The sequence below is a fragment of the Phocoena phocoena genome, chromosome 16, assembly GCF_963924675.1.
Source record: "Phocoena phocoena chromosome 16, mPhoPho1.1, whole genome shotgun sequence".
Lineage (NCBI taxonomy): Eukaryota > Metazoa > Chordata > Mammalia > Artiodactyla > Phocoenidae > Phocoena > Phocoena phocoena.
This window is the reverse complement of record NC_089234.1, coordinates 8,825,467-8,846,488: the sequence shown is the minus strand read 5'-3', so window position 1 is coordinate 8,846,488 and position 21,022 is coordinate 8,825,467. Positions and strand designations below refer to the sequence as shown.

Sequence of the window (21,022 nt, the reverse complement as noted above, 5' to 3'; positions counted from 1 at the left end):
GTTTTTTAGATCCCAAAAGGAAACAAATGATAGTTCTAGCATGTAATTTTATCCTTTGCAAATATATTTAGTTTCTGTTATAGATTTTTTTGTTACTTAGAGTGAAAGAGCCATACCAAATTAAAGAAAGATATACATACAGAATTTTAAAATTAAGCTGATGTGGTTACAAATTATTTTTGAACTTGTTCTTGCAAGGAATTGTCCCATATAAAAATAGCTTTCTTAATCTATGTTTCCTTATTTTTCCTTTAGTTGATGGGTATTGAAATTGACACCAAATATGGAGGAACAGGAGCTTCATTTTTTTCCTCTATCCTAGTGATAGAGGAATTAGCCAAAGTTGATGCATCTGTGGCTCTGGTATGTGACATCCAGAACACGATAATTAACAGGCTAATTGGAAAATACGGAACAGAAGAACAGAAGGCTATCTATTTGCCCAAGCTAGCTACAGAACAAGTGAGTTGAGATGAGTTATTGAAATGGATCTGATCTTTTCTAAACATAGGACATTTTCAGGAGAAAAGCAGCCGCAGTGTTGGCTTTTCTATTCAGGACCACAACACAGCACCATTAATAACTCAAGCAATGCTCAATAAATTAATGCTACTAGAAAAATACAATCTGACTCTCATTTGCCACTTGGAAATTATCATTGGACAATAAAATTATTTCTTTTTTGGTCCCAATTATATTGTCTAATACCTTTGTTGGTAGTTTCATTTACATTGAAATGCCTTTCTCCTGTAATTATGAAAACCAATTTAATTAAGCTTAACATTGAATATGTATGCTTAGGTCTTTAAATCTGCCTTAGACAAATAGTGGGGTATATAGTTTGGAAAATAATACTGTCAGAATACCATTACTATTTTGATACATACAGGCTTTTAGAAGTAGCTAAAAGTTTGATTTTCAAATGTTTATTTTGCTATAAGTGGGTATTTGTTATGCAAAGTATAAATATAGGTATTAATTTGGAATTTTTTCTTTGCATGTGTAGATGGGAAGTTTCTGCCTTTCAGAGGCTGGAGCAGGTAGCGATTCATTTGCTTTGAAGACCAAAGCTGATAAAAAGGGAAATTATTATGTCATCAACGGGTCAAAGATGTGGATTAGCAATGCCAAGGATGCCGGGCTCTTCGTGGTGATGGCAAATGTAGACCTTACTCTTGTAAGTTTGAAAACAAAGCTGCTCTCCGTTTCCCTCCTAACCTTTTCATTTCTTTTTTCCTACTTCCATTTCGTTTTTAGGACATAGTCTTAAATTCTTCATTCTCCTCAGTACTGAAAAGGTTAAACAACTGACATCTTTTCATCCTCTGGTTTACTAATATCCTAAAATAAATATTACAATTAACATGAATAAACATTAGCTACATGGAGGACCATTTAATTAATCTCCTAAGCTGTTATATAGGAGGCTAATCTTAAATTTTGTAGAATTTCAGATTTTCTATTTAATAATGAAGAATTTACCTATTTAATAGTACATTTATTTTTAAAAATGTTTTATTCAGTTGGAAAACAGACATATAGCAAAATGATAAAGATATCTTGTGTTTTTTGTCTAGTGTAGCATTTAATTGAATTAAATTTTAAAACTAAAATATGTAATAAAATTAAATTTAAAATGTGGAATTCATCCTGTAATACTTTAGTGTCACTTAATAATTTTAATAGCCACAATGGTTTCTGAAAGAGTAAAATAAATAGTAAGGTTCTTGATTTTGAACCTAATGCCCTCCCATACTTCTTGTTTCATAATACACATGTTGCAATTCTGAGTCCATTAGTATTTACTGCTAAAGTCTGTTTTGCTTTGTTTTTTGGTTTTTTTGCTGCACTGGGTCTTTGTCGCTGCGCACGGGCTTTCTCTAGTTGCAGCAAGCGGGGGCTACTGTTTGTTGTGGTGCGCGGGCTTCTCATTGCGGTGGCTTCTCTTGTTGCGGAGCCTGGGCTCTAGGCGCGTGGGCTTCAGTAGTTGCAGCACGCGGGCTCAGTAGTTGCGGCTCACGGGCTCTAGAGCGTGGGCTCGGTAGTTGTGGTGTATGGGCTTAGTTGCTCTGTGGCATGTGGGATCTTCCCAGATCAGGGCTCGAACCCATGTCCCCTGCATTGACAGGTGGATTCTTAAGCACTGGACTACCAGGGAAGTCCCTAAGTTTTGTATTTCGTTTTCTGTTTACTTTGAACTCTGGAAACAAGGGATCTCATCAGTCAAAGTGATTATAGCATTTTAAATCTTCATTTCAGGGGTATAAGGGAATTACCTGCTTCTTGGTAGATCGTGATACTGAGGGCCTTCATATAGGGAAACCAGAGAACAAAATGGGAATCAGAGCTTCTTCTACCTGCCCATTAACATTTGAAAATGTCAAGGTGGGTATCCTAGATGTGGAATGGCTTTGCCTGGAAGTATAACTGTGCGAGAAAGGCGTCGCACTATTAGGCGTGCATAGGAGGGTACTTTGTAAAACTCTTGAACGATGATCTTAGGTTAGGTTATGACCTAAATGTACTTCCCACGAGAGTTTAGGCCAGAGGTGGAAACCTGTCTGCCCAGCAGCTGGCCTCAAGAGCCAGCCCGAGGATTAATCTCATTTATACTTCATAAACCTGGTACTTGCGCATCACACATAGCTTCCGAGGAGTGTGGTGTCGGCCCAGCAAGGCCACAAGATGGGGGTGTTGCTCAGTGAGAGTGGAAAACAGCCAGGCAGCGCCCACAGGTTAGAGTTGAGTCTTAAAAAAAATGAGGAAAAGATAACTAGAATGCTGTGCTTTAGAACTTTACATAGTTCGGACAGGATGTGACCTTTTGGCTCACTGGTGATTGTGTGTGAGCCTATGGGGTGTCCTTATGGATGTCGTGTGAGCCTCACTACTGCACCCCAACTGTCTTTCTTCTCCTAGTTTCCCTTTTCTTTCTCCATTCTGCCCGCTCTCTCTCCTAACTGCCCATATTAAGAAGCTAAGTGTATTTTCTAAAATTACCTAGTCTAGATCTTTTTTCAAGTAAACAGTTGAATAGTTTTATGTATTTCTTCTCTCCTCCTTTCTGTTTGGTACACATGCCTGTGTACACACACACACACACACACCCCTCAGCTGATTTTTGTTGTGATAGTAGTCTCAACAGAAGAAAGGTTTCTACCCTTATATGTTTTCTGCTATTCCTAATATTTTATCTTACATTGTAGCATACAGATAAGAGTTCGGGGAAAATTGTTACTCATTTACGTTATTGATTAATTGTATGAGATTTCATTTTTCTAGATTCACCGAACGTCTCTGCTGGGCTCTGGAGGATGCAATAGTGAACAGCATGGACTTGAGTCCTATCCTTCTGAGAGCATGTGGGAAACAGTTTAGAGGGAGACAGAGACATAGCAGATAATTTCCTTGGAGTTTAATAAGTACCATGCTAGAGAATTATCACAGAAATTGGGAGTATATGTGCATTAAAAATATATTACCAAAATGAATTATGTTAAATTAAATTGAGAAAAAACTGCACGTTTTTCTTTTCAGGTTCCAGAAGCCAATATCCTGGGACAAATTGGACGTGGCTATAAGTACGCCATCGGGGGTCTTAATGAAAGTAGAATAGGAATTGCTGCACAGGTGAGTCAAATTTTAGTCCTTTAACTTGACTCTTCCACACACAGTCAAAATGTAAAAAGAAAAAATGCGGTGAAACCAATGAGTATTTGGAAGCTTGTGAACACAAGATGGCACCCTTCCCTTCCATGAGGTAAAAGAATAGCTTCTGGCTGTGATTTCTTTAAGATTCCACTTTGGTCAATTATATCATGTCCTGAGAACCAAACAACGGCTTAGTGGTAACAGTTTTTCTGCTTTGAGAGCGTTAAAGTATTATCTAATACCTGGATCGATAACTTCTTAAGTACATTATAGATTAAATGTGGTATTTTTTTAAATCAACTTTTCAAAGTATGTGATTCATTCTGAAATTTTAAAAATTAAGAATAAGTAACATTCTATTGTGTAGTAAGAGTCTCTACAGATAATAAAAGATTTGTTGCTTAGTGTTTTGCACGTGAAAATCAGACAATTTTTTTGATATGGCACTTAAAATGGCAACAATTAAACAGATATGTATGATGAAAACTGTTCAGTTTCTTACCAAATATGCCCTTATAGCATATTAAATTTTTCTGTTAGGTGATAGCAGTTATTTTCAAAGTCTTTGGCTTTATTATGAATTATTTCATTTTTGTAATGTATTTATTTTTAATCAATGAGTATCCAAAATTCAAAAGCTTACAGCTTTTAGATTTTGAAGATGTTGCATATATTAGCTCTTTGGAGTATTTAAATTGTAATTGTACTCTAGTTTTGTTTTTCTTTTTGCTGCTGCTGTTAATTTGCTAACAAAGTATTCTCAGATCAGAACTTAACCCATGTTTCCCACAAAACTAGATAATCTTTTTAAAGTTTTTCTGTGATTCAACTTCATCAGATATGACATTAAAAACTACAACACTGGATTTCCTTATTCCCAGACCTGTAAATAATGTAGATGTCTGGCAGTAAATGCACAGCCTGGGCTTTAGTCTAATTACTCCAAGTTATCTTATAACCTAGTTAAAAGTTAAGGTCAGAAAAAAAGAGAGAAAAAGGTAAGGTCTGGTAGTTATTGTTTCTTGGTTAATACTGTGGATGCTTTTTGGAGAAAGAGGCATCCAACCTCAAGACTCTGTAGTTGTAAAGAATTTAGTTTTTCAGTATTTATAGTGAAAACGTTTTACACTGTTTTGGAAAAGCCTGTTTTGATTGGCAACTGATAATTACGGTTTTTGTGTCGATATACCATATTGTTGGCATATTGTAAACTTTAGTTATAAGGGTTTAATGACATCATCTTCTCTCATAGCCAAAAGTGCAGTGAGTCGCTGTCTCACCTTAATTTACTTTTGGGGTTTTGTTTTGGTTTGGTTTGGGTTTTGTCCTTTAATTTTTAGCGTAATATTCCATTCTCCAGAAAGTTCAAAATAAAAGGCTAAAGGAAAATTTGAATGAACACTAATGAAATATTGATAAGTTTGTGGGCATTTCCCCCAAAAGCTTTAACTATTGATTTTTCTTTTCCTTTTTCTAAAACCTACATGGTTTGGCATAATTAGATAGTGATTTTTTTTATTAGTTATCTATTTTATACATATTAGTATATACATGTCAATCCCAATCTCCCAATTCATCCCACCACCACCCTCCCCTTTCCACCCTTATTGCCCTTATGTTTGTTCTCTACATACATCTGTGTCTCTGTTTCTGCCTTGCAAACCAGTTCATCGGTACCATTTTTCTAGATTCCACATATATGTGTTAATGTACAATATTTGTCTTTCTCTTTCTGACTTACTTCACTCTGTATGACAGTCTCTAGGTCCATCCACCTCTCTACAAATGACCCAATTTCATTCCTTTTTATGGCTGAATAATATTCCATTGTATCTATGTACCACAACTTCTTTATCCATTTGTCTGTCGATGGGCATTTAGGTTGCTTCCATGACCTGGCTATTGTAAGTAGTGCTGCAATGAACATTGGTGTGCATGTGTCTTTTTGAATTATGGTTTTCCCTGGGTATATGCCCAGGAGTGGGATTGCTGGGTCATATGGTAATTCTATTTTTAGTTTTCTAAGGAACATCCCTACTGTTCTCCATAGTGGCTGTATCAATTTACATTCCCACCAACAGTGCAGGAGGGTTCCCTTTTCTCCACACCCTCTCCAGCATTTGTTGTTTATAGATTTTCTGATGATGCCCATTCCAACCAGTGTGAGGTGATCCCTCATTGTAGTTTTGATTTGCATTAGTGATGTTGAGCAGCTTTTCATGTGCCTCTTGGCCATCTGTAATTAGATAGTGATTTAATGGCTACCTAATGTTAGAATTTAGAAACAATTTCTAAGGTTGAATCATTCAGTTGTTATGGAGATTAGTTTGCAATGAGACAGTCCAGCTAAAACTGTCACCACATCCTGATTAGTTCTTGAAATGTATAAACTGATGTTTTTACCAGCTCCTCTGTGCAGTTATCCTCAACTCTAGCTGTGCATTAAAACATTTAAGAGTTTTTAGAATGCTGGTGTTTAGGCCACACTCACCACCCCCCCCACCCCCATTATTGAGCTCCCCGAGGTGATTCTCGTGTGCTGCCAGGGTTGAGAAACCCCTGCTCTTTTATATTCTGATGCCCTACCCACCAAAGCTCTTGTTAATCCTGATCACATACAAAAGACCAGAAGTGACCTTGCACATTTGACTTCTAGAAGGACTAGAGGCAGCTACTCTACAGTCTTTGAGGCCAGTCTTTGAGCAAAATTTCTGAGGCTCACTTTGTGCCTGGAGACTCAAACCTAAGGGAGAAGAATCCCAAAAAGTAACCTGGGTGCATGAGCACAGCCACACCAGGAGATTTAGCTCCTGGAGTCAAATGTGCTCTTCTTCACAGGAAATTACTCACATTTTCTCCCAGGGCTTCCCCAGTGGCACAGTGGTTGAGAGTCCACCTGCCGAAGCAGGGGACACGGGTTCGTGCCCCGGGCTGGGAAGATCCCACATGCCGCGGAGCCTGCGCCTCCGGAGCCTGTGCTCCGCAACGGGAGAGGCCACAACAGTGAGAGGCCCGCGTACCGCAAAAAAAAAAAAAAAAAAAAATTTTCTCCCAATTACTAGAACTTAAGTTCTATAAATGCAGTGGATGAAGGTCATTAACATTAGACCTCACCACCTCGGTATCTCTAGTCCTTTCCCTACCCCAACTTTTCAATTTGCCTGTAAAAAGCATTCATAACTTGAATAACTTCATAACTTCATAACTTGAATAATTAAGAGCATAAACTTATAAAAAATAAGAAATTCTGATTTTTTCTTTTTTTAACAGATGCTGGGACTGGCTCAAGGATGTTTTGACCACACTATTCCATATATTAAAGAAAGGGAACAATTTGGCAAAAGAATATTTGATTTTCAGGTATATAATTATTACCATCTTTCTACAGTGCTGTGCTCTCCCTCTTCCCATTAATGAAGAGCTTTGTTACAAAGCTGTAAGGGAATCCCCTCGGGGATTTTAATGGGAGAGGCACAGAGAGGAAGGAATAGATCTTGGTGCATACACTTGTGCCTACCTTGACCTTCTCCAAGGGCAGAGCAGTAATCCTTGAGGCCTGGCTATGGCATGATTCAGGATACCTTGGTGAGCACTTGGGAGCTGCCTCCTCACTGCTTCAGAGTTCCAGGGCATGGCGTCTGTAGTCAGACTTCCTGGGTTCAAATCCTGCTTCTTTGTCTTATTATTACTAGCTTTAGTTACCTCACCTCTCCAAACCTCAACTGCCTCATCTGTAAAATAAAGATAGCACTCTGTACCGTCTAGGGTGATTCAGAATCAGGTAAATGTTTCAAGTGTTTGACACATTATTAAAAATAAGTCAAATTTTTAAACCTAATTTTGTGATCATTTATTTTTTAGATCTTGGCAGTTAACAATTACCTGACCTTTGAAATTTTTTAAAGAAGCAATACACGTAGTGGTTTATTTTATTATTTATTTATTTATTCATTCATTCACTCGTTTATTGTGGCTGCGCGGGGTCTTTGTTGCGGCGCGCCAGCTCAGAAGTTGCGGCATGTGGGATCTTAGTTCCCCGACCAGGGATCGAACCTGGGCCCCCTGCGTTGGGAGCACAGAGTCTTAACCTCTGGACCGCCAGGGAGGTCCCTGTAGTGGTTTATTTTAGATTGCAGATTTTAAACTATTCTTGCGAAATGATTGTGAATTTTTGGACGGGTATATTTTGAATCTGTCAGTGTTCCACATCCAGGCAGGACTTTGACAGTGAGCTGTTTTCAGAAATCACAGTTCTCTACCTTGGGCCTGAATGTTACAGGGGCTCCAGCACCAAGTGGCTCACGTGGCCACCCAGCTAGAAGCTGCAAGATTACTCACATACAACGCTGCAAGGCTTTTAGAAGCTGGAAGGCCATTCATTAAAGAATCATCTATGGCCAAGTACTATGCATCAGAGGTAAAAGAAAAAAAAGTCAGTCTTTTTATTTTTTAAAGATATTTATTTATTAACCTCTTCATCTAGAAATGTTGGTTACGCATTTGTTTTTCAAGTAAAATAACATGAACTTTCTAGTTTCTACACCAGAAATGCAAAAAAGTAAAGCTGCCATAGGGAGGTGCTTTGATTCTGTGAGGTCTCCATGTTTTCATAGGCTCTTAGGTGGAAACCGAGGCACCCAGTTCAGGTAGAAGGCCCACCGTAAATCCCTGGATGAGCCTCAGCTGAACGATGGTTGGGACGAAGTGAATGCCCTGCAGATAATGTGAAATAAGAATGCCCAAGAAGGGACTGTCCGTGTGTTGATGCTTCCCGCTCATGCATATGCATTCTACATGTAACACACTGGACTTTGGTGGAAACTTAGCCTCATCACTGGGCTGCTCTCTCCCAGCTTCGGCAGTATGTCTTAGTCATTCCCTGGCTTCAAATATTTATTTAGCATCTTCAGCCCCCAGATTTAATCTTCTGCCTCAGCCTCCCTTCTGAGTTCCAGACTAATAGATCCCGCTTCTGCTTTACCTACCCACCTCCCCCCGACCCCAGCCGCAAACCTGAGTCTGCTTGACACCCTCCTTTCCCTCATCCCCCAGTTGACTCCATCCTCAGTTTTGAGGATTCAACCCCCTAAATATTTCTTTTTTTTTTTTTGCGGTACACGGGCCTCTCACTGTTGTGGCCCCTCCCATTGCGGAGCACAGGCTCTGGATGCGCAGGCTCAGCGGCCATGGCTCACGGGCCCAGCTGCTCCGTGGCATGTGGGATATTCCCTGACCGGGGCACAAACCCATGTCCCCTGCATCGGCAGGCGGACTCTCAACCACTGCGCCACCAGGGAAGCCCCCTAAATATTTCTTGAATTTGTTTTTTTCTCCCTTCGTACTGCCACTTGTCTAGTCCAAGCTGTGCCGTTTCTTTATCAAACCACTGGAGTCACCTTCTAACCTCTTGTTTTCCCCTGTTGCTTTCTCCCATCCAGTGTCCCTTTTCAAGGTGTCCATGAGGCCGTGCCACACTCCAGCTTTAAACCCTTCAGTGGCTCCTCACAACAAATGGGACCTTGTTATTTGTTTCCTATTGCTACTTTTAACAAATTACCAAAAATTTAGTGGCCTAAGACAGTACAATTCTATTATGTCACAGCTCTGGAGGTGAGACGTCTGAAATGAGTCTCACTGGGATAAAATTAACGTGTCAGCAGAGCTGCCTTTCTGGAGGCTCTAGGGGAGAATCCATTTTCTTTTCTTTTCCAGCTTCTAGAGCCAACTCTGTTTCTTGGACTCATAGCCCCTCCCTCCGTCTTCAGAGCCAACAGTGTAGGGTGTTCAGATCTGACTGCTTTCTGTTTCCGTGGTTACATCGTCTTCTCTGCCTCCCTCTTTCCCTTATAAGGACCCTTGGGATTACATGAGACTGGCCCAGATAGTCTGGGATCATCACCCCATCTCAAGGTTCTTAACTTAATCACACCTGCAAGTCTCTATGCCATGTAGGGGGTGAACATTTACACTTTCTGGGGATTCTCCTGTGGACATCTTTGGGGGCCAGTACGTTATTCAAACTGCTCACCATCATGTGCGGCCCGCCTGCCCCCCATTCCCTTTTTACAGGTCACCCCGATCCCAGCCCATTGGTTCTCAGGCTCTTGAGGCTGATGAACCCATTTTCCCCTTGGAGGCTTTCCACGTGTCATTCCTCAGCTTGAAATGTCCCCTGACTCATCCTTTAGTTCTCAGCGAGGCTGTAATTTCCTCACCTATCCTCCATCTAAGTCATGGCAGCTTCCCTAGCAGGCTCTTCTCTTGCCCCATACAGTTTTTCAGTTTCGGTGACTGCTATTCAATCTCTGTCTCTCTGAATGACCAGCAGGACCAAAAGGGCAGTGAGTGACTGGCCACCCCTCACCATTGTGGCTGGCAGAGTGGGTGACATAAGAAGGCCCTTGATTAACGTTTGCTGAGTAAATGATACCTGTCGACAAGTATGAGTCTAAACAAATACCCTAATTTTCTTAAGAAAATAAGAATCTTGTGAACTAATAGGATATTTTACATAAATGGTATGTACAGAGAATGGGACTAAGGAGAAATGCTAATTTATAAAATGACTTTAATCCTTCCAACTGCCAATGACAGTGAATCCACGTTACTAAGAATATTCTACAAGAGCGTTTGTAATGCATAAGTTATGTGGCTTCAGCATGTGATTTGCTGCTGCTTTTTGGTAGATTGCGGGCCTAATAACTGGCAAATGTATCGAGTGGATGGGAGGAGTAGGCTACACCAAAAACTACCCCGTGGAAAAATACTTCCGAGATGCGAAGATTGGTAAACAGAGTTTTTACATTTATTTTGTTTTGACTCTGTAGGTGTTTTAGGCTGTTGTATCTGTTTGATTTTTTTAACTACTGGTACGTAGGCAAAGGCAATTTTCATCTCTTCAGTTATTATGTTTATTGGCTCTCCTTTTCTTGTGGCTGGGTTGTTTTCCCCTACTTCTTCCTTCAAAAAAATAGATTTATAAATATATATTTTTAAAACATCAAATTTCCTTTTTAAATGCCCCAAGGCCTCTGAAGGCCTTTCAGTGAAACCACAACAAGATCTACTGTCTTCGTTTTTCTTTTACTAACAACGTTAATATTTTCTATTAGTTTAATGCTGTTGGTTGAAGCTCAGCTCTAGTTTTAGACACTAAGTGCCTACCCAAGCCTGAGCGTTCCGCTGCTCCACTGCCAGGTGGGAAAATAGAAACCGCAGTTATGAAAGCTGCCTGTTCCTGAGGAACCATCCAGGCTCGTGTGTTGATAGTTTAGGAACAAAAAACTTCCAGCTGTTTAATACTGATTCTGGAAATCTGTAAACCAAATAGAAAATTGTTATCTCTGAGGCAGAATTACCTTGTCAAATAGTACCATATTCAGGGGACATTGGACAGTATTCCTGGTAAAGTTTTACAGTAAATGCAGAGGTAATGTTTGCAGAGCTGTTTCTTGTATAGACTCTTAACCACATCTCCACTCCTAATTGTTCCTTTTCTCCCCTTTGTTGAAGGTACAATATATGAAGGAACTTCAAATATGCAGCTGAACACCATTGCAAAGCGCATAGATTCAGAATACTGACAGCCACGGGAGTAGGACCCCTCCCTGGTGTCACCGGTGTAAAATTTTAAACTGTTGTGCCTTGTTGGGGGCTGCGTTGAATGATTTTATTTAGGCCCTTCACCTTGGATCTGGAGGTAGACCTTTCCTGTCTCCTCTTTCCAATCTGCTTAACTTAGGTGCAGAAAATCATTTTTAAATTTTGGGAAGAAATGCATCCATATTTTCTCCAAAACTATTTTTAAAACTCTATGTGCATTACCATTTTAGCTTCAGGGTATACAGAATTTCACTCTATTGGAATTTGGAAGAAATAAAGACAATATAAGTATTTCTTGCAGACATGGGTATTTTATATCCCTGTCATTGTGCATCAGTCAGAGAGACGTTTGTGATAGTTGGCAATTCTATAGAAGAAATAGATTCGATTCTAAGTTGCTAAACTAGGTAGCAACTGATAAAAATTTATTTAGAAAAATCTAAAAGTTTTAGTTCTGAATATCTGAAAATGAGTGGAAAATGGAGGGTATAACTCTGTAGTTTTTGTTTTGTTTTGTTTTGTTTTTTTCTTCCTGCGGTACACGGGCCTCTCACTGCTGTGGCCTCTCCTGTTGCGGAGCACAGGCTCCGGACGCGCAGGCTCAGCGGCCATGGCTCACGGGCCCAGCCGCTCCGCGGCATGTGGGATCTTCGCGGACCGGGGCACGAACCCGCGTCCCCTGCATCGGCCGGCGGACTCTCAACCACTGCGCCACCAGGGAAGCCCCAGTAGATCATTTTAAAAACAAGTCTCTACATTAGTTTTCAAGTATGAAATTTAAATAATTTTGTTTAATAATTAGAATATACTCAATATTGTAATCTTTATTTTTTTCTGTCTTTAAATTAAATACTGTTTTCTCAAACTTAGTTATTGAGCTTTATCATGAATAGTAATTCAGAAATTATATTTTGGTTCAGTGATTCTCAAGAGGAGATGTCTTGTCCCCATAAAGAAGTGTATTAAAATCTTGTAAGGAATGAGGGATAGAAGGGAGCTGTAGAGTTCAAAAAGCATATTTGGTAATATAAAAAATGACATTTCTGGGAAGGCAAAAATAAATCTGTTGTTTTACAGTCAAATTATGGAAAGGCAAAGCTCAACATAATATACGGCTGGCGATGCCATTTCTTCAGTATCAGGGATTCTCAATCAGAGAGACCTTGTAGGGTACAGGTCCTCAGTCCCCTCAGGAGGGAGGAGGACAGTGAAAGGTGAGTGTTTTACATTTTCTGGAAGGGGGCATGGGTTAGAGATGCTGGAAAATGTTTCAAGGCTCATACAGTTGCTTAAAGTAATCACTGCTGTCAAAAGGGAAGCACTTTAGTACTTTAATGAAAGGATAATGCTTATTAAGAAAACTTGACATTTTCAAAGTAATTTTGCTTTGCGTGTTCATGTTCATTGAATTGGGTTAATTTCTATAATGGATACCATAGTTAAATATTCAGAATTGTGTAAATACAATTGAGATAGGAATTACATTAAAATATTAGGAAGAAATACGGACAAATTTAGACCTTAGGTCAAAAGAGATAAAGTCTACTTGATTTTCAGATAGGGCTGATGGAAGGCAGTCATTCAGTGTTTTAGAACAAAAAGACAGTAATCTGATAAGGAAAGTAGGGGATGGAGGAAATGCCCTAAAGGGGGGCTTGGACATCTTTAATTTCTGTGATTATGTGAGAGAGGTGGACTTTTCAGGTAACGGGATAGAAGCCAACGGTTAGTAAAAAGAGGCCCAGCTTCCTCCTGTAGAGTTACAAACACGTGAAACTACAATAAGCCTCTTTGAGATTAGTAGCATGAGAGAGGCTCCCATGTACATCTAGACCTTGAATTTATAGTTCATATTGATACAGTTCTAATTGTATATTTTTTGTGCAGGTTCACAAATAACAGTTGAAAATTAGTTATGTACTGTAATTAATATCTGTACCTGCCTTCTTCTATTACTGAATTGTGTTATTGTACCGTTTACCAAAGAGGATGTTGTGGGTTGTCCCCATAGTTCTTCCATTATAGCTTCTCTTAATAACCATGACTTTGGGGGTCTTGAGTTTGTGTCTAGTGGAGGATGAGCTTGTTTACCTCCTGAAGCCTGTCATTACTGTTTGTTAATTTGAGGATAGGGCTGTCATGGGGCTCAGAAGGAAGAGACTTGAACACAAGCAACACGTCGTATGTGTGTGGCAGAGCTGGACTCAACCCAACTGCCCAGGTAGTATTGTTAGACATTTCACTTTACAACACAAAAATGAATTGGTGTCAAAGATTTTAGAATTATGGAAAGCTAAATCTAGAAAGAGTTTAGAGAACCATCCAGCCAACTCTCTCATTTAAGAGTGAAGGATTCATATAGCCCAGAATACTTGCCCAAGGTCGTCCATCCATCCAGGGCCAAAGATAAGACAAGGATCCAGATGTACTAGGTCCCAATTCAGTGCTCTTCCTACTGTTTACTGCTGTCTCTGTTCAACAGATTTTGGATTTCATCCTTGTTATGTTTCAATACTCTATTGATTTACTTTAGGTTTAACTGATAAAGAATTAACATTTCAGAAGTGTTAAGATTGATCAGTGTCGTTACTTACATATATTAATCACCTGCCAAACACACTGGCTCTCCTGGGATGTAGCTGGTATGTCAAATGTAAAGATTATTGTGTGTGATCACTTGGTTTTATGATTATGATGTGTTTTAGTAAATGCACTAGTTATATCCCTGCTGATGTATTTTTGCTGATCTTTCATAAAGTGAAACTTTTGTTGTAATGGTACGTATCAGACTGTAATCAGTGTTACAAAATCAGTATTCTATGGAGAATGAAAAAATAAAGCACTAACTGGAGACTTTTGCTACTCTAATAAAGCACAATTGTTTGTTATACATACAGAAGAAGTAAGAAAATAATGTAACCTTCCTGCAAGATAGACACAACACCTCTGTTTACCAAGCTGATAGCTTGACTCTCAGGTAAACCAATTTTGTTTGTTTTCAGGGAAGAGGTCTTATAATTTAACTTTAAATTCTTGATGCTAAATAAAATTTTACCAGAGGGACTCCCTTTTTATAAAAAACAAAATAAGCAGCTCTTCAATAGAGAGGTCACCTCTTCTGAGCACATCTTCACAGTATAGCTCTTATCTAGATGATATTTATGCCCATGTTTATAGTAGTACTTCTGGAAATTTTATATCGTTGAACCTTTTACTCAGTAATATGCTATTGTCTAACCTTATAGGAGATTTCAGCCTATCTGTTCCCCATTATTTCCTACATTATTTTAGAAATCTAGATGTTAGTCCCTGTTTTCATTTGTCATTCAGTGACCTGTGCCGAGCAGTCGCTGTGACCAGGGGCCCAAGGTGCTATGGACTCCAAGCTGCCATGCAAAGATGAGTAAGACCAGATTCTTATCGAAATGTATTTATGTCAGGTGTCTTTCTTCTGTTCTCATCGGTGTATCCTTACACATAGAAAACCACCAAGGCCAACCCTATGCAAAAGTATTTCTTTAGATCTGTTAGAATGATAAAAATAGCGCTAAGCTCTCTTGAGCTCTTATTATGTGCCAGCCATTATTCTATGCTCTTGACACATAGTAACTCACAGCCCTATAGAGTAGGTGCTCTTGTTAGCCTATTGTAAAGGCAAGGAGACTGAGGCATGAAGAGGGAAATAAATTGCTTATTGATACATGACAGAAGTGATTCAAACTCGGGCAGTCTGGCTGTTGAAGGCCCTCCCAGATTCATTCCTTTGGGTCTTTAAGGTTTGTTCATTTTCAGGAGTCTTCTGGTAAAATGCCACTGCCAACTAGCCCTTTATTAGCTAATAATTCTTCAGGGATTGTTTCAGATCTTTTCAAGCAGAGAAGCTAGCTGAGAACATGGCCTGTAAAAGAAATGAATAGGTGTGATGGGATCATCTGTGTTCTCAGAGAAAGAACGGAAGAGTAGGTGGATAGGGCAGTAGGAAGATGCAGTAGAGCAGGGGTCCCCAACCCCTGGGCCATGGACCGATACCGGTCCTTGGTCTGTTAGGAACAGGGCCGCACAGCAGGGGGGGAATGGCAGGTGAGCGAGCAAAGCTTCATCTGTATTTATAGCCACTCCCCATTGCTCGCATTACCGCCTGAGCTCCACCTCCTGTCAGTATTATGGTGAGTTGTATAATTATTTCATTATATATTACAATGTAATAATAGAAATAAAGTGCATAGTAAATGTAATACGTGCGAATCATCCCGAAACCATGCCCCCAGCCCACGTCCGTGGAAAAACTGTCGCCCACGTCCGTGGAAAAACTCTCTTCCACGGAACCAGTCCCTGGTGCCGAAAAGGCTGGGGACCACTGCAGTAGAGGGATGAGAAAAGTACTGAAAAGGGAATTACGGAAATACCCCCCCCACCAAAAAACAATCATCTCCATCACAGCCATCAAAAAGCCGCCCTGAGGTTGGAAGAAAGACAAGCAGGATGCAGATCTGAGTGGGTGTGGCTGTAGGATGTTTGACTTGCCATCACTTGTATGGATAGCTCACATTATACAGGGGAAAAAACCTAACTTTACAAAACTTTTTTTTTTCCAAAGAAATCATGGGAAGTGTAAAACAAAATAAGGCAGGAATATAGCCAAACATAGTAGGACTTATAGGTATAAATGGGTTAAACTCACCTGTTCGAAATAAAAGATGTCAAGATGGCACAAAAGGAAAATTTAAATCCCAGCTACATAACATTAGAAACACCTAAAAAAAGCAGCACAGGAAAGCTGAGATAAAGAGAAGGAAAAAGACCATACAAATGCTACTAAAAGGAAAGCAGGAACAGCAATCAAAACTGAATTAGGGGCTTCCCTGGTGGCGCAGTGGTTAAGAATCCGCCTGCCAATGCAGGGAGCACATTGCCACGGAGCAACTAAGCCTGTGTGCTGCCACTACTGAGCCTGCACTCTAGAGCCCATGAGCCACAACTACCGAGCCTGTGAGCCACATACTGAAGCCCGCGTGCCTAGAGCCCGTGCTCCGCAACAAGAGAAGCCACTGCAATGAGAAGCCCGCGCACCACAACGAAGAGTAGCCCCCGCTCGCCGCAGCTAGAGAAAGCCAGGACGCAGCAACGAAGACCCAACGCAGCCAAAAATAAATAATTTATTTTTTTAAAAAAACTGAATTAAAGGCAAAAATAATTTTAAAGGATAAAAAAAGGATATCTCATAATAAAACAGGAGGACTTCACCAAGAAGTTCCAATAATCATGAAGTTTATGTCTCTAACAACATGGTTAGGAACTATATACAACTAAACAAAAAATAAAAATACAGTGAAAACATTGACAAAGCCATAATCACAGCCTCTGACTTAGAAATCAACAAGTCAAGTAGGAAATGGTAAGAACAGATAGAGAGGGATTGGGTAGCATAATTAACGAGTTTGATATATATAGAGAGAGAGAGAGAAAAAACTTTCTTTTCAAATGCAAATGAATTGTCTAATCTAGAATTTTGCCACAAAGGAAACTTCTACAAACTCCAGAAAGACAGACTTACAGGCAACATTCACTGTACACAATGAGAAGTAAATAACCAAAATATAGGATGCAAAAAAACTCATCATAACTTTAAGTAACCTTGGTTAATTGGAAAATAAAGATATAAATTACAAATTGTCAATAAAAGTATGGGAAACTGAGCTGTTTTAGTCAGTGCTTCTGGGAGGATGGACAAGAAGGCATGTCAGGGACCTTAAGGACAGCATAGTTTGTAGTAGTGAAAAATTAGAAATGGCTAGGTAGGAGAATATAAATCATGGACATACACACTACGTGATCCTGTGCGGCAGTCTAAAAGAATAAGACCCATGTTCTGAGGTTAAATCATCACCAGCTTACACTGTTTAAGAAAATAACAAATCACACAAGATTTGTGGAGAACAGTACAAATCTATATATTTCTGTAAGTCCAAGCATGTATATAAATTTTTAGAATAAACGGAAAATACAGTCATCACACTGAGGGCTGCGCTGGGAGTGGGGGCCAAGAAGACGGCATGAGAGTCGTTGGCATCATCTAGATTGTTTGAATTTTTATAATTTTATAATATTGTGCGATTGTAATAAAGTAAATATAATCTTGTGTAATTGAAAATAAATCAAATTAAAGCTGTGTATAGGGTTATGGAAAATTTTCACTCTTGTGCATCAATTCCCCTTTAACCAACTTTTCTGCTTTTCTCAAATAGCCACAGCCACGTAGGCAGCTCCATTCGGCCACACGGGAGACAAAGACTCTGACACAGAGAGGACAGAAAAGGGGTCTGACACCTAATCCCTTGAAGGTTTGACCTCTGTGGGTAAATAGCACTGACCGCGTTGAAAGACCCTCCCACGAAAAGCAGTGTGTGTCTTGCTTTGCTGAGCGGGGACTTCCCCGGGTTGGGTTGGGTTGGGCGAATACTCGGGTATGAACTGGACCATCCGCGCTGGCCTTGGGATTAGCATCTTGTCTTTAGTTGTAATTTGATTTTATGTGATTCAATCTGAGGTATTGAAACATAATATTTTCTTGGACAAGAGAAAAGAATTTCAAAACATCTCAAGTCCAAGGACCCAGGTTTAAATTGGGTGAGCAAAACTAGCACCTATGACCTGCAAACTAGATTTCTTTTTTAACATTTGAAATGGTATGTAAATATGTGCATAACCTCCTTAATTCTGCCTCTTGCCCACGAGGCGTAAAGAAAAGTCCGCCAGCTCATGACGAAAGCAGTGCCTCCTGAGTCTGATTTTACTCAAGTTGGTCAGCCAGGGTGTCACACCAAAAAAACAAGAAAAGAAGACCTCCCCTAGGAACTCGGGTTATTATTATCCTCTCTGAATTTCATTTGTAACCTGTCTAGCCCGATTGGCTCCTTGCTTCAATCTACAGAGGTGCTCGGGTCTCCCCATCCTTAAAGGATAAGCTTCCATGAGCCGCTGCTCCATCCTCCCTGCACCAACCCCTCGTACTCATCGCCTGATCCTTTAATCCCTTTCTGCTTGACGTTCACTTTTGTCAGTGAGTTTAAACCATGTTCTTAAAGTTATCTTTTTACCCTTAATTCGTGGCTGATTATATCCATTCCGAACATAGCTTTGGATACCCCACTTCTAAGATTCTGCTTCCTTTACTTTTTTTTTTTTTTTTTTTTCCTTTACTTTTTGACAAAATGTCTACTTTTGGCTGACTCTTGGTTTCTTTTCCCATAAGTGGAAATTCTACCATTTATCAAGATTCCACGATTGAAGGTCTTCTATCCTCCACACTAACGTCCTCACTGTGTTTTAGAATAACTTCTAGTCGTTTTTTTTTCTGCGGTACGCGGGCCTCTCACCGTTGTGGCCTCTCCCGTCGCAGAGCACAGGCTCTGGACGCGCAGGCTCAGCGGCCATGGCTCACGGGCCCAGCCATTCCGCGGTATGTGGGATCTTCCCGGACCGGGGCACGAACCTGTGTCCCCTGCATCGGCAGGCGGACTCTCAACCACTGCGCCACCAGGGAAGCCCCCTTGCCTTATTTTGCACTCAGTCATACAACAGAAACCTATCACTGTATAATGTATGTACAGTTCCTTTGCACATTAATACTCCATCTTTTCAACCCAGTTGATTTTTCCAAGTAGACAAAGGCTAAGGATACACGTATTGATTGCTGCTAAGCTCATTTTAAGTGTATTTTGTAATAAAGGGCATTTTTGAGACTGAAACAACCCTGCACTTGTCCAATGGGCAAGAAGTCTTGGGAATTACTCAGATTGAAACATACCAACATTAAATTTATTTTTTAAATTTTATTTATTTATTGGCTGTGTTGGGTCTTCATTTCTGTGCGTGGGCTTTCTCTAGTTGCGGCGAGCGGGGGCCACTCTTCATCGCGGTGCACGGGCCTCTCACTGTCGCGGCCTCTCTTGTTGCGGAGCACAAGCTCCAGACGTGCAGGCTCAGTAGTTGTGGCTCACAGACCTAGTTGCTCCGTGGCATGTGGGATCTTCCCAGACCAGGGCTTGAACCCGTGTCCGCTGCACTGGCAGGCAGATTCTCAACCACTGCGCCACCAGGGAAGCCCAGAAATGTACCAACATTAAAAGCTAGCTAGGTTCATCTGTACCATTTTTCTAGGTTCCACATATATGTGCTAATATATGGTATTTGTTTTTCTCTTTCAGACTTACCTGTAGAGCAGGAATAGAGATGCAGACGTAGAGAATGGACGTGTGGACATGGGAGGGGGAGGGGGAGGGGGATGAATTGGGAGATTGGGATTGACATATATACAGTACCATGTGTAAAACAGATAGCTAGTGGGAAACTGTATAGTGCGGGGAGCTCAGCTCAGTGCCCTGTGATGACCTAGATGGGTGGGATTGGGGGGTGGTAGTGGGAGGGAGGTCCAAGAGGGAGGGGATATATGTATACATATAGCTGATTGACTTCGTTGTAAAGCAAAAACTAACACAACGTTGTAAAGCAACTATACCCCAATTTAAAAAAAAATTATACAAAAAAAAACTGTCTAGATATAGAAATGCATGGATGTTGTTTTTTCAGCATTAAAAAATGTAGGCTCCATTCATCTACTGTCGTGTTCTAAGAAGGCATCATTTGGTGGACATTCATGCTGTCTTGGGGTTAACACACTTCTCACCTCAGTTGACCCTAAGTTTATACAAATGTTTGCCTCATTCCAGCAGATGTTTTGGTCTGACAATCCAGGGCAATCTCCGGAAGAGTAAAAATTTTGAAACCAGTTTATTTCTTCATCTCTGACTGATAATGTAGATGAAGAAGAAGCTGAATCCAAATCCAATGCTGTAGTGCTCACCACTGGCCCCTTAGAGGGAGGAGCTTCATGTGATTATGCAAAAGTCAGAAGAGTCCACAGGCATCTGAAGGGAATATCTCTTGAAAGAAAATCCTCGTGCTTCCTTGGTACCATCCGGAAGAGAGTGCTCTCAGATAGGTGGGTTGGTTTTGAGGCTTTTCTGTAATTTCTCTCAAGACTCATTTTTCTCTTATGTTCTTCTGAAATTGTCCTATGCCCTTAACTTCTAACATTTTCCTGGCCCCTATTTCCTCTTACATTTTTACTACCTCACTTTATGGGTTTCCCACAGTAATTTCAGCATGCCCTGTGTAAGAGAGAACATCTCCCCCGCCAGCATTTCTGCAAGTGTTCTCTGAAGGTGAGGAGGCCAGGCCCTGATGTCCCTGGGCCTGGGGCTAGCCTACCACCAGAGGCCCAGCTATGATCTCGTTGGGTTTTTTAAAATTAATTAATTAATTAAGTTTTGGCTGAACCACATGGCTTGCAGGATCTCAGTTCCCTGACCAGGGATTGAACCCTAGGCCACAGCAGTGAAAGTCCAGAATCCTAACCACTAGGCCACCAGGGAACTCCCCTAGTCTTATTGTTTTAATCAGTAATTACTTTTTTAATTAATAAAGAGGGTGAAATTAATTAATTAAAGAATGTGCCTTCATAAAAAATGTAAATTGAAGTTAAGGCAAAGTTTAAAATTTAAATTCTTCATCTGTTTCCAAAAGTTATTTTTCTTTTAAAGTACTCAAAATTATTAATATTAAAAGGCCAGGGACTTCCCTGGTGGTGCAGTGGTTGGGAATCTGCCTGCCAATGCAGGGGACTCGGGTTCAATCCCAGGTCTGGGAAGATCCCGCATGCTGTGGAGCAACTAAGCCTGTGTGCTGCAACTACTAAGCCCTCGCACCA

General features: G+C 40.4%; 1 protein-coding gene across 1 annotated transcript; it reads left to right on the top strand.

The window, feature by feature from the left end:
- Positions 1-258: 258 nt before the first annotated feature.
- Positions 259-11,234, top strand: ACADSB (acyl-CoA dehydrogenase short/branched chain). Its single transcript, XM_065894526.1, has 8 exons — positions 259-462; positions 1,007-1,177; positions 2,260-2,385; positions 3,538-3,630; positions 6,922-7,011; positions 7,931-8,068; positions 10,338-10,437; positions 11,164-11,234. Exons 1-8 carry the CDS (start codon positions 259-261, stop codon positions 11,232-11,234), a joined length of 993 nt encoding a protein of 330 aa, XP_065750598.1.
- The last annotated feature ends 9,788 nt before the right edge of the window (positions 11,235-21,022 follow it).

Bases quoted from the DNA above. Each gene is read 5' to 3' on its own strand.
- ACADSB (XM_065894526.1), top strand. From the start codon at position 259: ATGGGTATTGAAATTGACACCAAATATGGAGGAACAGGAGCTTCATTT. The intron at 3,631-6,921 runs GTGAGTCAAATT...TTTTTTTAACAG, and splicing joins GAATAGGAATTGCTGCACAG to ATGCTGGGACTGGCTCAAGG. The intron at 7,012-7,930 runs GTATATAATTAT...TGAATGTTACAG, and splicing joins AAAGAATATTTGATTTTCAG to GGGCTCCAGCACCAAGTGGC.